Source organism: Eubalaena glacialis, chromosome 19, assembly GCF_028564815.1.
Source record: "Eubalaena glacialis isolate mEubGla1 chromosome 19, mEubGla1.1.hap2.+ XY, whole genome shotgun sequence".
Lineage (NCBI taxonomy): Eukaryota > Metazoa > Chordata > Mammalia > Artiodactyla > Balaenidae > Eubalaena > Eubalaena glacialis.
This window is the reverse complement of record NC_083734.1, coordinates 24218643-24235887: the sequence shown is the minus strand read 5'-3', so window position 1 is coordinate 24235887 and position 17245 is coordinate 24218643. Positions and strand designations below refer to the sequence as shown.

The window sequence follows — 17245 nt, the reverse complement described above, 5'->3', positions numbered from 1 at the left end:
TGCTGGGAAAACTGGACAGCTACAGATAAAAGAATGAAATTAGAATACTCCCTAACACCATACACAAAAATAAACTCAAAATGGATTAGAGACCTAAATGTAAGACTGGACACTATAAAACTCTTAGAGGAAAACATAGGAAGAACACTCTTTGACATAAATCACAGTAAGATCTTTTTTGATCCACCTCCTAGAGTAATGGAAATAAAAACAAAAATAAACAAATGGGACCTAATGAAACTTCAAAGCTTTTGCACAGCAAAGGAAACCATAAACAAGACGAAAAGACAACCCTCAGAATGGGAGAAAATATTTGCAAACGAATCAACGGACAAAGGATTAATCTCCAAAATATATAAACAGCTCATTCAGCTCAATATTAAAGAAACAAACACCCCAACCCAAAAATGGGCAGAAGACCTAAATAGTCTTCTTCTCCAAAGAAGACATACAGACGGCCACGAAGCACATGAAAAGATGCTCAACATCACTAATTATTAGAGAAATGCAAATCAAAACTACAATGAGGTATCACCTCACACCAGTTAGAATGGGCATCATCAGAAAATCTACAAACAACAAATGCTGGAGAGGGTGTGGAGAAAAGGGAACCCTCTTGCACTGTTGGTGGGAATGTAAATTGATACAGCCACTATGGAGAACAGTATGGAGGTTCCTTAAAAAACTAAAAATAGAATTACCATATGACCCCGCAATCCCACTACTGGGCATATACCCAGAGAAAACCGTAATTCAAAAAGACACATGCACCCGAATGTTCATTGCAGCACTATTTACAATAGCCAGGTCATGGAAGCAACCTAAATGCCCATCAACAGACAAATGGATAAAGAAGTTGTGGTACATATATACAATGGAATATTACTCAGCCATAAAAAGGAACGAAATTGAGTCATTTGTTGAGACGTGGATGGATCTAGAGACTGTCATACAGAGTGAAGTAAGTCAGAAAGAGAAAAACAAATATCGTATATTAACGCATGTATGTGGAACCTAGAAAAATGGTACAGATGAGCCGGTTTGCAGGGCAGAAGTTGAGACACAGATGTAGAGAACAGACATATGGACACCAAGGGGGGAAAACTGCGGTGGGGTGGGGATGGTGGTGTGCTGAATTGGGCGATTGGGATTGACATGTATACACTGATGTGTATAAAATTGATGACTAATAAGAACCTGCAGTATAAACAAACAAACAAAACAACTAATACTAAACTTTCATTGGGTTATTTGTATGGAAATATGTTAATATAAATGTTTCAGACATTACATGAAATTTCTAAAAATCTTATATGTTCTGGTATAATGTTATAAGTCATAATCCTAGTTATTACTTTAAAATGTATATCTCAGAAATAACTAATTTTCTTGTCAACTGCATTATTATGAACTTTCATCAAATCTTTAACCGTGGTCAAAAAAAAAAAAAAAAGAAGAACTGTAAGAGATCCTAAAACTCATTAAACAGTTCTTATAAAATTCTCTTCCCTCCAAGAAATTACAAGATTTCGTGTGAGACCAAATTAAGAATACAACAGTACAAGAATGTCAATTTATATGTATTGAAGTGTTACATAACACACCAAAGGAAAGATCCATCAAAGAAATAATTGATAAGCTGGATTTCATTAAAATTAAATACTTTGATTTTCAGAAACCATTTCAAGAGAATGAGAAGACACATCACAGACTGGGAGAAAATATGTACAAAACACATATTTGATACAGGAGTGTTATCCAAAATATACAAAGAACTCTTAAAACTCAACAATCAAAAAATGAACAAACCAATTAAAAAATGGATGAAAGATACAGACAGCTCAATGAATAATATATACAGATGGCAAATAATGTATGATACATCCATACAAGAGAATATTATTCAGTGCTAAAAAGAAATGAGCAATCAAGGCATGAAAAGACACAGAGGAGACTTAAATATCTGCATATTAGTAAGTGAAAGAAGCCAATCTGAAATGGCTACATACTGTAATATTCCAACTATATGACATTCTGAAGCTATGAAAACCGGTACACAATGACACAATGATAGAGGTAACTACAACATTCTTTAAGTTATATAAGATGTTCTGGTAACAATGGAAATTCATAGACAGGAAAAAATACAGCTTCAGACTTCTGAAGCACCCTAACTATGGCAATATGAAATATACATTAATACAAAGGAGATCTGACATAACAGATGGACTAACAAAATGAGTCATACTGGTTACTCCAAGTAGAGTGCTATAAGTGACATAACTTCCAGACTGTTTCTTCAAATTTAACTTAATTCCCACAACATTCAGAACATTTCAATAAATCTTTGTCTTCATTACTTAAATCAATCCTAATGATCAACAATTACTACAAAATCTTCCTCTCTATTGAAAATACCTAAGATAATCAGAGGAAAATTATTCAAAATACTTTATATTATCCTCTTACCATCATTCTTTATCTGAAAAGATGAAAAGAAGGGGGAAAAGATGGGCCTTTCCATCAATTTTACCTAATATTCTGCAGAATAAGATAAAAATGGCAGTCTCTTCAGACCCACCAAGCAAGGAAAAGATTGCAAACTTACGAAGACTGTTTCAGCTCTGAAAGCATAAGAGCAATTTTATGTTTTATTCATAATCAAAGTATTTTAAAAGTAAGTCCACTGAAGTGGAATTCCACCACTGGACGTATTAAACCAATTCCTAACTATGAAAATTGGTAAAGAGAAAGTATTACATTTTTGCCCTGTTTTTTGCATACAGGAGAACTAGGGTTCATTTATGGTTGATGAGAGAAAAATCTTTTTTTAAATAGAATAACAGCAGTTAATCAATGTTGAAAATATGACAGAATTAGAAAAACCACCATTCTATAGCCTTCAATGTAATAAAACTATTTAGTAAAAAGTTGTTTCAGAAATGAGGCCAAAATAACACCCTGCACTTGCTAATCTCCACAAGACAACCTATTTGCAAAATGTAGATGTTTGATGGGTCACTAACTTATTCTTGTGATCAAACATAGTATCATAAATTGCAAGAGAGCCTGATATAATGTGTCTCCTGCTGGGATGAAATGATGTAGACAGCAATACTTAGGAAGTTTAAAAAAAAATCTTTAGGCCTGAATGTATTTAAAAGCCTTTTAGGGAATAAGGAAAACATTGTTATAATGAAAAAAATATGTGACAAATGCAGAATTTGGATAAGATAACTGCTCTGGACACTGAAATTTAGGGGGAAAAAGGTGAAAGTAATAAATTGGATTAAAAGGAGCTAAAGAGACATAAAATGTAAGAAGTAAACTTTAATTAGACCTTGATTTGAAGCAGTTAGAGAACCCATTTTTTGAGACAATTGGGAAATTTTAAATTATGACTTGGATATTAGATAATATAATGTGTTACTTTTCTGAATATAATATAATATTTGGCTATAAAGTACAAGAAGGGCCTTACTCTTAGAAAATGCATGCTTAATTCGTAGTGGGTGAAATGTCATCACGTATGTAACTTACATTCAAACAGTTCAGCAAAATACAAACACACACACACACACACACACACACACACACTATATTAAAATGTAAAGACCTGTTTAATCAGGGTGACAGTACATCTGTCACTGTATTGTTAAAAAGAAACTTGAAGTTACAGAGAAAATGCCATTCACATACACATGTAGTTTCGAATATTGAAGTCCTTGCCTTACTAATAATACAGAAATTAATGCAATTCAACAGCACAGTTTATCTACTATTATTTATCTACTGCTACTACTCAATCACAACTTTGCTCAGCGTAAAACTAATCTTTAGAGGGTTTCTAAATTTTTATTATAAATTCATTCATTCAATAATCACTTACTGAAAACTATTTACTTATCTCATATACACTAACACATATATTTCATATTTTCCATTTCCAAAAAATTGGTTGGAAAATCCATAACATAAATGGGGGGTGGAGGGGGGGGGAAGGACATACCGCTTGTATTAAAAGCCATACAGCACACTGGTTTTTCATGAGCAGGGAAATGGGCCACGATGCCATCACTGTCAGAATCCTCACTCACAAGCACCTTTACAAAAAGGAAGAAGGCAAATGGAAGTTAACCAACTACTGAGCCTGAAGATATACACAGCTACACCACTGCATCCCTGACCAAATAACATGTTTCCGCTACATTTGAAGATTATTCTTGGCAATATAAGGTGAGAATGTCACTTCAGAAATAAGGAAAAGATGTAACATGTCCCCAGCAGATCAATCATATAACCTCTAAAAACAGTTGGTTGACTTGACTGTACATGACAGAGACAATAATTTCTTGAAGCGTAGGTTCAGAAAAAAACGAAAAGCATAAAATCAGCTATGCAGAGCTTCATCTAAGAACAGGAACAAGAGTTCTTATTGTGTTACGGCCTGCTGAAAAACTCTTGGCCATGACTGGAACAGAACAGTGAAAAACAACATAAGTTAAATACAAACAAACAGCCATATATTAGAGGAATTATCGAAATATTTTTTACTTAAAGTACAAAAGTTATGGTCTTTTGTACTTTAATCTAACTCCTAGATTTTAGATGGACACATCACTTCTTTGAAAATATTACCAAGCAAAAGTATATTGGAACAGGCAGTTTTGTACCTCAAATTTATCCCCCTTAATTTTCTTACTAAGCATACTGAAATACAATTTACATTCCATACAATTTGCCCATTGTGAGTACACTGTTCAATGATCCCTAAGGAAAAAAGTTTTAAAATAACATGTATTCGTTTTACAAAGCAAGTAATTAACTCAAGAAACAAAAAAGTTTCACATATCTAATGTTGCAAAGGAAAAACCTACTGTACCAATATTGGATCATGATCAACATAAAGAATTTAATCTGAAGTAATCCAGGAAGTAGTCCTACACTGGCAAAGTTAGTTTTTCTTTTAGAGTAAAAAGCTTTACAGAGGTATAATTTACATTCCATAAAAGTCACTTATTTTATGTTTACAATTCAATGATTTTATATAGTATTACAACCATTACAACAATCCATTATATAGAAACATCTGATTTGTCACTCTTTCCTGTCTTAATGCTTTAATCTTCTTGCCTTATTGTTCTGGCTAGAACCTGCAATTCAGTTGCAGACTGATCATTTTTCTGTCTGTAGATTTTTTTCATTACCACTTAAACCATTTTTAAGTATTCACTTCAGTTCTGTTAAGTATACTCATATTGTTATCTAACAGATTTCTAGAACTTTTTCATCTTGCAAAACTTAAATTCTACACCCACTAAACACTAATTCTTCCTCTTCCCTCCTCCCACCCTTAGTAACCACCTTTTAATTTTGTTTCCATGATTTTGACTACTTTAGATATTCAAAATAAAAGGAAGAATTTAGTATCTGTACTTTTGTGACTGGCTATTTCCCTTAGCACGATGTCCTCAAGGTTCATCCACATTGTAACATGTAAAAAGATTTCCTTCTTTCCTAAGGCTGTGTAATATTATTACATTGTATGTATATACCACATTTCTCTTTATCCATTTATCTGGCAATGGACATTTGGATTGCTTCCACCTCCCGGGTACCTTGAATAACACTGCAAAGAACAGGAGTGTTTAAATATCTCTTCAAGATCCTGATTTGAATTATTCTGCATATAAATGGATCACGTGGTAATTCTATTTTTAATTTTTTGAGAAACTTTCATACTGATTTCCATAATGGCTGCATCATTTTACATTCCCACCAAAAGTTCACAAGGGTTCCAACTTCTCCCCATCTTCTGACAACACTGTTAAATTCTGTTCTGTTGATAGTGGTCATCCTGATAGGTAGGAGGTGATATTTCACTGTGTTTTTGATTTGCTAATGATTAGTGATGTTGAGCATCTTTTCATATGCTTATTGGACATCCCTACATCTTCTTTGGAGAAGCTTCTATTCAAGTCCTATGCCCATTTGTTAATCGGGGTTTTTTTTATTATTATTGTTGAGTTGTAGTAACTCCTTATTCATACTATATATTAATTCCTTATCAGCCATATGATTTACAATGCTTTTCTCCCACTCCATAGGGTGCCTTTTCACTTGGTTGATTTTTTCCATTTAGACACAGAAGTTTTAAAGTTTGATGTAGCTCCATTTGTCTATTTTTTATTTTGTTACCTGTGCTTTTGGTTTAATATCTAAGAAATCATTGCCTGATCCAATGTCCTAAAGATTTTCTCCTATGTTTTCTTGTAGGAGTTTAATAGTTTCCAGTCTAATGGTTGGGTCTATAATCTATAACCATTTTTGTATATGGAATAAGGTAAGGGTCCAACTTCATTCTTTTGTATGTAGCTATCCAGTTTTCCGAACTCATTTGTTGAAGAGACTGCCATTTCCCCACTGTGAGCTTTTTCCAACCTTGTCAAAAATCTTTCGGATGCATATGCATGGTCTTATTTCTGCACTCTCTATTCTGTTCCATTGGTCTACATATCTATCTTTACGCCAGTATCACATCATCTTAATTACCAGTGCTTTGCAATAGGATTTGAAATGAGGCAGAGTTGTGTTGTTTTTCTTTTTCCAAGATTGTTTCGGCTTTTCAGGGTCCCTTCAGATTCCATAAGAATATTAGGATGGTTTTTTCTATTACTGCCACAAAATGCCATAGAGATTTTGATAGGTATTGCATTTAATATGACATTAGGTGCTATGGATATTTTAACAACATTGTCTTCAAATCCACAAGCACGAGATGTTTTTCCCACTTTTTGTATCTTCTTTCACTTCTTTTAACAATGTATTATAGTTTTCAGTGTACAAGTCTTTCACCTCCTTGTTTTCATTTATCCCTAAGAGTTTGTTTTCTTTAAAAAAAAATCAACAAAATTGACAGCCCTTAATTAGACTAACAAAAAAAAGAGAGAAAATTCAAATAGCTAAAATTAGAAATGATTATTTAGTAACATATTGTTTAGCCTCCATGTGTTTGTATTTTTTACATTTTTTTCCCCGTAATTGATTTCTAATCTCATAGCGTTGTGGTCAGAAAAGATGCTTGATATGATTTCAATTTTCTTAAATTTACTGAGGCTTGATTTGTGACCCAAGAAGTGATCTATCCTGGAGAATGTTCCATGTGCACTTGAGAAGAAAGTATAATCTGCTGTTTTTTGGACTGAATGTCCTATAAATATCAATTAAATCTATCTGGTCTATTGTGTCATTTAAAGCTTGTGTATCCTTATTAATTTTCTGTTTGGATGATCTGTCCATTTGTGTAAGTGAGGTTTTAAAGTCCCCCACTATTATTGTGTTACTATAGATTTCCTCTTTTAGAGCTGTTAGCAGTTGCCTTATGTATTGAGGCGCTCCTATGTTGGGTACATATATATTTATAATTGTTATATCTTCTTCTTGGATTGATCCCTTGATCATTATGTAGTGTCCTTCCTTGTCTCTTGTAACATTCTTTATTTTAAAGTCTATTTTACCTGATATGAGTATTGCTACTCCAGCTTTCTTTTGATTTCCATTTGCATGGAATATCTTTTTCCATCCCCTCCCTTTCAGAATGGCCATCATCAAAAAATCTACAAGCAATAAATGCTGGAGAGGGTGTGGAGAAAAGGGAACCCTCTTGCACTGTTGGTGGGAATGTAAATTGATACAGCCACTATGGAGAACAGTATAGAGGTTCCTTAAAAAACTAAAAATAGAATTACCATATGACCCAGCAATCCCACTACTGGGCATATACCCAGAGAAAACCATAATTCAAAAAGACACATGCACCCCAATGTTCACTGCAGCACTATTTACAATAGCCAGGTCATGGGAGCAACCTAAATGCCCGTCGACAGACGAATGGATAAAGAAGTTGTGGTACATATATACAATGGAATATTACTCAGCCATAAAAGGGAACAAAATTGGGTCATTTGTAGAGACATGGATGGATCTAGAGACTGTCATACAGAGTGAAGTAAGTCAGAAAGAGAAAAACAAATATCATATATTAATGCATATATGTGGAACCTAGAAAAATGGTACAGATGAACCGGTTTGCAGGGCAGAAATAGAGACACAGATGTAGAGAATGTATGGACACCAAGGGGGGAAAGTGGCGGGGATTTGTGTGTGTGTGTGTGACGAATTGGGAGATTGGGATTGACATATATACACTAATATATATAAAATGGATAACTAATAAGAACCTGCTGTATAAAAAAATAAATAAAATTCAAAAATTCAAAAAAATAAAAATAAAATTAGAAATGAAACAAGAGCCATTAAAACTGATGTCACAGAAATAAAAAGGATTATAAGATATATCTATGAGGCCCTCATTGTCCTGAGACCAAAACAAGAGAAAGACAGAAAGAAAACTACAAATCAATATCCCTGATGAATAATGATGCAAAAATCTAAAAGAAAACAGGATCAAACCAAATTCAACACATTAAAAGGACCATACACCAAGAAAAGTGAGACTTATACTTGGAATGTAAGGATGGTGCAACATACAAAAATCAATTAATGTAATATACCACATTAACAAACTGAAGAACAAAACATGATTGATTGATCATCTCAATCAATGCAGAAAAAGAATTTGACAAAATTCAACCACTTTCATGATAAAAACACTCAACAAACTAGGAATACATGGAAACTACCTCAATACAATAAAAGCTACATATGCAGAGTCCAAAGCTAATATTACCCACAATGGGCAAGACTGAAAGCTTTTCCTCTAAGATCAGTAAAAAGGCAAGGATGCCAACACTCAGTACTACTATTCAACATAGTACTATAAGGTCTAGCCATAGCAACCAGACCAAAAGGGGGGGAAAAAAAGAAAAAGAAAATAAATACAAGGCATACAAATTGGAAAAGAAAGAAAATTACCTCTGTAATAGATTTTACAGATTACACACACACACACACACAAAAATTCAACAAAGTTCCAGGATATAAAATTAACACTCACCATCAGTTTCGTTTCTATACACTAACAAAGACCAAATTAAAAAGGAAATTAAGAAAACAATCCCATTTGCTATATCATCAGATTTATCAACTTTGTTAATCTTTTCAAAGAACCAGTTTTGGATTTTCCCCATCATTTCACTGTTTGTTATTTTGTTGACTCCTGGTCATATTTCTATTATTTACTTCATTTGTCTTGCTTTGGTTATAATTTGCTGTTTTTGAAATCTCTTAATGGAGAGCTAAGATTATTAATTTAAGACCACTTTTCTTTTCTACTATAACCATTTAAAGCTGTAATTTTCCCATTATTCAATAATATAGCTGCAATTATAATTTCTGATATGTTCTATTTCTATGTTCATTGCATTCAAAATATTTTCTAATTTCCTTGAGACTCCTTCATTTCATAATTTCATTCTATTATTGATTTCCATTCTTTAGATTTGTTTTATGGTCAATCATATGGTCTATCTTGGAAAATGTTCCAGATGTTCTTGAAAACAATCTTACGTTTGTAGGTTTTGGGGGAAGATTTAGGTCATGTTGGTTGACAGTCTTAATCAAGTCTTCTAAATCTTTAAAAATTTTCTGTATAGCTTTTCCATCAATTATTGAAAGCACAGTATTTAAATCTCAAACTGTAAATGTTAGCTAGAATTTCTTCTTTCAATCTGTCAGATTTTGTTTAATGCTTGCTGCACTATGTTGTCAGGTGTTTACACATTATTAATTGTTTTATCTACCTATTACATTGACCCTCTTATCATTATGAAACATCCCTCCTTTTCTCTGGCAATATTTCCTGACTTAAAGTCTTTTATCGGATATTAATATAGCCATTCCAATTCTATTATGGTTATTGTTTGCATGGTACATTTCTTCCATCCTTTTACTTCAACCAATTATGTCTTTGAATCTAAAGTGATTCTGGTCTGACAATCACTGTCTTTTAACTTGAGTCCATTTATAGTTAATATAATTACACACATAATTGGATTTAGGTCTGCCATTTTCCATTTATTTTTATGTCTCAGGTGTTTGTTGTTGCTCTGATCCTCTTCCTTTGTGTTGAACAATTATTTTTAATGTTTACTATTTTTATCTTCTGTTAATTCTTTGGATTAATTTCTTAAGTGGTTACTGTACAGGCTATAAGGTGCTGTATAGACAACAAGATTACACGTTAATTCCACACTTAATTGCAAGAAATTATAGCTCCTTGCTCCAATATAGCTCCATTTCCTCCCCATTCCGTTGTGCTATTATTATCATGGGAATTATCAACTGAGAAACATCATTATTCCCTAAAACAATCTTCCAATTACATATATGTTGATATGTTTAATGTTGCCCCAAAGGTCTCTGAGACTCTTTTTCTTTTTTTAACTTTTTATTTTCTATTGGATATAGCAGATTAACAATGTTGTATTAGTTTCAGGTGTACAGCAAAGTGATTCAGTTATACATATACATGTATCTATTATTTTTCAAATTCTTCTCCCATTTAGGTTGTTACATAATATTAAACAGAGCTCCCTGTGCTATACAGTAGATCCTTGTTGGTTATCCATATTAAATATAGCAGTGTGTACAGGTCAATCCCAAACTCCCTAACTATCCCTCCCCCCGACACTTCCCCCGTGGTAACCATAAGTTCACCATAAGTTCGTTCTCTAAGTCTGCGAGTCTGTGTCTGTTTTGTAAATAAGTTCATCTGTATCATTTTTTTTAGCTTCCACATATAAGCTATATCATACGATGTTTCTCCTTCTCTGACTAACTTCACTCAGTATGACAATTCTGTCCAGTAATGTACTTATTTTCTGGGGAAAGAATTTGCTTATCTCTTCACTTCATCATGGCTGGGAGTCATTCCCCAATTACCACAAAATTCATACATACAAATCACCCCATATAAGTGGATAATGCTTAGTAAATTTATACAGGTGTATAACCATTACCACATTCTAGATTTAGAATATTTCCAACACCCCAAAATTTCTTCATGATGACTTTAGAACACCAACCACAAGTCCCAGACAATCCCTAGTGTATATTTCATCTCATTTGCCTTTTCTAAAATTTTTCAAAATATTTCAAATAAGTAGAATCATGCGATTTATCTTCCATTTCTTTCTAAATATATAATTTTTTTGTTCAACCATATTGTTTCAGGTATCATTCATTTCTTTGTATTGCTTACGTGTATTCCACTGTATGGAGGGACCACAACATGTGGGTTCACCAAACAATTCTTGGCAATTTGGATTATTTCCAATTGATTGCTATTATGCATAATGCTGTTATGAATATCTGCACACACATCCCTTTTGTGAAACATGTTTTTATTTCTCTTGGGGAGATACCTAGAAGTGGATTTGCTCAGTCATATGGTAAATATATACTGAACTTTTTAAGAAACAGGAAAAACTGTTTTCCAAAGTATAGATACTTTCGTATATCCACCAGTAAAGTATAAGGTTTCATCTCTCCACATCCTTTTCAACAGTTTGTATTGTATGTCTTTTTAATGAAGGGCAATCTATTGGAGACAGAAATTAGAATGGTGGTCAACAGGGAGTGTGAGAACAGGGGGATGGGGAGTTACTGTTTAATGGGTACAGATGATGAAAAGTTCTGGACATGGATAATGGCAATGGTTGTACAACATTGTGAATGTACTTAATATCACTGAATTGTAAACTTAAAAATGGCTGAATGGCAAATTTTATGTTATATATATTTTACCACAAGTGGGGGGAAACATGGGTTATAAATTATTTCTCTCATCTCTCTTTTCCATTCTTCCATTTGACTTTCAAAAATGTTAGGTAAGGAAAACAAGAAAAAGAAAAGAAGTCCTATAGGAGCAGTCTCCAGGAAAGTGTGTTAAACCAAGTCTGCTAAAAAACTGATAGATTGCTTTAGGAAATATGGTATATACACAGAGTTGTGCAACCATTATGACAATCAAATTTAGAACACTTTCATCACCCAAAAGAAACTTCATAACCATTAACAGTCACTCCTCACCTGATTCCCTCCAAACACCAAGCCCTAGGCAACCAATCTATTTTCTCTCTATGTAGATTTCCCTATTCTGGACATTTCATATAAATAGATTCATACAATATGTGTTCTTTTGCGACTGGCTTCTTCCACTAAGCATAAGATTTTCAAGGTTCATTCATTTTGTAGCATGAATCACTACTTCACTTCTTCTTATTGCTAAATAATATTACACTGTATGTATATACCACATTTTATTTAACCATCCATCAATCAGTTGATGTACATTTGGGCTGCTCCTATTTTTTGGCTATTACGAATAATGCTGCTACGAACATTCATGTACAAGTTTTTACATGAAAATATATTTTCATTTCTTTTGGTTATATATCTCTTAGGAGCAAATCTCTTCAGAGATAAATTGCTGAGTCAAATGGTAACTCTTTTCCAAAGCAGCTGTACAATTTTACGTTCCCCACCAGCAGTGTACCAGGGCTCTCATTTCTGCTTACTGGCCACTGGCGTATCATATTTGGAAAGATGTCTATTCAAATCCTTTGCTCATTTTAAAATAAGGCTATTTATCTTTTTATTATCCAGTTAAAGCAGTTCTTTCAATATTCTGGATACGCACACAAATGAACGCAAGTAAAACAAATGGTGAGAGCTGAATATGGTCCGTAGCCTAGTTAAAAGTAAACTGCCATCGTCAATATCCTGGTTTTGAAATTTTACGACAGTTATATAAGATGTCACAGTTTGGGGAAAGTATCTGCAACTTACTGTGAGTCTACAATTATTTCAAAATTAAAAGTTAAAAATGTAGAGCAGGGACTTCCCCGGTGGTCCAGTGGCTAAGACTCCGCGCTCCCAATGCAGGGGGCCTGGGTTTGATCCCTAGTCAGGGAACTAGATCCCACATGCTGCAACTAAAGATCCCGTGTGCCACAACTAAAACAAGATCCCGCATGCCGCAACTAACAAAAGATCCCACATGCCACAACTAAAAAGATCCCGCAATGCCACAACTAAAAAGATCCCGCATGCCAGGCACAGCCAAATAAATAATAAATAAATAAATATATTCTTTTAAAAGAGTATTAAAAAAATGTAGAATATACTGCAAGCTTTTTGATTTCTTTCATGCTGATAGGTGACAAGTGGTATCTTAGGGTAGTTTTGTCTTTCTCTTATAACAAGTCAAGTCTAAAGATTTTACACCATTTGTAAGTATTTTATTTTTTCACTGAAATATTTTGTCCTTTGCCCATTTTTCTATTTTAACTCAATCTTATGATTCCCTTTCCTTTCATATATTATAACCCTATACCTCTCTTTCCAATACAATTAGCATTGAGTACTCTACTTGATGGTACTAATACAGAAGCCATCCAGCAATAAGGCTCATTAATCTTGGTGAATACCAAAACCTCATGCCACTATATAGGATTCTTTGAATCTTCTCTTTATGAACTTCACAAATATAACAAGCAGATACTTTTGTACAGATTCTCTCCACTGCATCATCATCTTGCCTAAAATATCAATATCAAATCAATACCAGCGATATCCCAATACAGTTGTCCTGAGACATGTAATTTTTACTCACTACTTAACTAAACAGGCTAAACCCCCAAGTATATGTAGCAACAACTTGAGTTTATTAAAACAAAGCAAAGCAAGGTGGATACAAGGTGGATAAGGCTTTATCATATGAACAAAAAGATAGACAAACACCACAGGAACCAACAAATTACTATGAATAACACTTGTATTTGCACTCAGGGCAAGAAATAGCTCTAGTTTATGCTATCATTCTGGAGCGTTTTTCTTTGATTAGAGACTTTGCCACCTTGTTAACTGAAATTATATAAATTTATAAAGGCAAATTATACCGCTTAACTTATCCTAGCCACGAAATGCTTTTAAATAAAACATGAAAGTAACACAGACAAAAATGGACAAAGTCAAGCAAATACATTCCCCTTTAATGCAGGTACCATACAGTGATCCTGTCACCATCAAATCAAACTAATCAATCCAGCATCAGAAAGATGGTGAATCAAATTTTATACACTATCCCTGTAAACATGAAAATATCTTTATTAAAGGCTCAATGGATTTAAACAGCAAAAGTGCACATAATGTCAGCTTTAGTTCCTGATATGTAAAGGGACAAGAAGAAACACTACAGCTAAGGTCAAACATCAGTGGGAAAGGGCTAAAAGTGATAAATCCATGACATTAACCACTGCAGTCTTTCTAATACTATCCAGCATAACCTAAAAACAGCTTTGTACTTCAACTGAACTATTTATCAGAGACAAAAATGTCTTCCTGACAAAAAACAGATTCACATTAATAAAAGAAAAGAAGACAGTATTATATTGAGGAAATCTTATTGCTTAAAAAAATATTTATAATTCCTTAAAAATGCACATAGCAACTTATTATTTATTTCCTGTCTTTTAATAGAATTTTTAAATCAATCAAAATTGCAGAATATGTTATAAGTAGGAATGAAAAGAGATTATGCTCCCAACAAATAATAGAAAAGATAAAACTTTTCAGGTTGAGCAACACTTTCACTTTTTTAACTTTTAAAAGCTAACATTTCTATGATTCTTATTTCCTAATGAACAACTTTACTTGTTTCCAGGGTTAACAATGCACTTATCACAGAAAAATGAACTTTTGTACAATCTACTGTTCACTTCCATATTCCAAATGTGAGAATTCCAATTTAAAGTTAAAAAAAGTTAACAAAGAACTAGGGGAAAAAAAACCCCAAACAAACCACATGTGAAAACACAAGACCTAATGCTATGCTTTTCGTATAAATTACTTTAAATTTTTCTTTTTACTCATTACATAAATTAATGAGTTATAGCTCTATTTCATCAAAAATAATGAGATAACATTTTCAACTTTTAAATTACCACAAATCAGTCTGTCAACAAATGCTAGATGTTTAACAGATTTAAAGCCACTCACTAAACTAGACAGTGTTGAGGAGGGTTGTTACTACTTAGTAAATGTGGGTGGCCTTGGAGGTGAATTAATTAAGAATCAAAGGACAAAAGAAAATATTTTTTACTTTAACAGTCATAAAACACTAAGGGTTTATATATTTAATTCCAATTTAAAAAGAGAACATCTGTATGTGTCTATCAACTTGAGCTAATTAACACAACTTAAAAAAGTCATTACAGTCAACTGAAAAGTTTGCTAGCACTTCATTAAAACGAGTTTTAAACAGGAATACAAGTCTGTAACATATCTGGTTAACCACAAAGTTAAGATGGGAAAGGCAGAGAATTATATTATTCAGATTTTAAATAAAATATAATAGCCAGATTCAATAACCCAGAAATTCAAAGATTTTTTTGGGTGTTTTAATTGCAGCACAGTCCATATTTTTTTGAAATGCCACTTGATCTTACTATAGGAATTAGTATATGAGTACCAGCCAAATGTAATCTTTCATCAAGATGTAGAACCACATATACTGGAAGCAGATTTTCTCAAAAGAACATGCAATATTTAGGGTTAATATTTTAATGGTTCACATAATTATGTTCTGAAAATGGAATTAAATATAAATTCTATATAAAATTAAAATAATTTCTATTTCCAAATCTTGTTCTACTCCTATCTCATTCTAGTAATCAGGTTTACATTGTGTATTTATAGCAAGGATCACAAACCATGAAAATTACCTTCCTTTCAGAAATGTATTTTAAAATTCATGACTATGATTCAAAAGAAAATACTGTCTATGAATGCATGAGGGAGAAAAACAAAACCCAACTGGTTTCTTTCTAGCAAGACTTACATAAGCATAACGTATTTATCCATGTTTATAATCACTCCTAAATGTTTCTGAACATAGGCTGTAAAAATCTGTTTTATGTGAAGATATAAGATCTTATAATAAGTTATTACCATTTATATATTCTAATATACTCTTTGAGATTTTTTGTATTTTTTCATATTTATAAGGAAGTATCTGTAATAAAATGTGTAATAAAATTTATTAATATTATTGTCATTTATTACCATCATAATTAGTCATAATTAGTCTAAGTTATAACAAGTGCCATTAAAAAAAAAGAAACAGTACTAAACAGTATAAAAGAGATATATAATTATTTATTTATGGAAGAAATGTCCTGATGAAGAGATAGCAAGAGAATTCTATAGAACCTCAATTTTACCTTCAGGTTTGATACATTAACAATGTCTGAAATAATAGGTTTTAACATGTCACTCATCATTTTTTAAAAGGGTCTACACCATTTATAGTTTTTATAAAGTATTGGCTATATTCCCTGTGTTGAACAATAATTACTCATCATTTTTTGAAAAAAACAAAATTTTAACCTGAGATAACCTTAATTTTCTACAATTCCAAATTAACACATCTCCAAATACATTTTGTATGATCTTGATCCCAAATGATATTCTTAGTCACTCCATCCTCTGCACAAAAAGAACATTACATGCATCACATGTTCTTACCTGGCCCTCTCCAACTGTCTCAGTGTCGATTACTGTGATGATGCCTGGGACCAGAGGACTCCGCCTTGAATTACTATGGATGGCAACATCATCTTCTGTCACACCTGAAGGCAGTGTGCCTGTTAGCTGAGTCACCACCTTCCCAACCATTGTCAGGCCAGTTTTCAATGTCTATACAATGAAAGGTAAAATGTATGACTTCACATCAGTATTTGGATTTGAAATAGAAATACATGTTTTGTTAATTCACATTAAATTCTTTATTCTCTAACAAGCTTATATGCAGCAGTGCACTGTCACAGAAATTCAGTCTGATTTTTATACGATCTTAAATTTTAGTTAGAAAATTGGTATTAGCTTGAGTGAATGGTATCAGTAGATTCCCCAAAGCCAGCATGGTGAGAATAAAGCTATAGGTAAATAATTAAAGAGTTTGTTTCACATGAGGATACAATTATACTTTTATTAACAATATTTATTTTTCCCCTCTCCTCAATGCGTATAACTTAAAATATGTGAAATATTAAGAAGTAGCAACTATGTGATGTTCTATTTTTTAAACAGTATAAATCTAATATTGAGTCAACTTTTTAGCAGGAAAAAGACTGAGATACTGGTAGAATCCGTATGTGAAAACAACTTTGATTCCAAATTAAATCTATAATATGATGTTATATAATATTGTACATCAAGATTT

At 32.7% G+C, this 17245-nt stretch overlaps 1 protein-coding gene across 4 annotated transcripts in view; it reads right to left on the bottom strand.

Annotated features, from left to right (window-relative positions):
- BCAS3 (BCAS3 microtubule associated cell migration factor) overlaps positions 1-17245 on the bottom strand; it is a 595828-nt gene that overhangs the window by 405234 nt on the left and 173349 nt on the right. For all 4 annotated transcript variants that reach the window (XM_061176783.1, XM_061176782.1, XM_061176784.1 and 1 more), the window contains exons 12-13: positions 16549-16719; positions 4010-4103 (exon numbers count right to left, since the gene is read on the bottom strand). In XM_061176783.1, coding sequence (XP_061032766.1) covers positions 4010-4103; positions 16549-16719 — 265 coding nt within the window. The remainder of the gene's footprint in view (positions 1-4009; positions 4104-16548; positions 16720-17245) is intronic.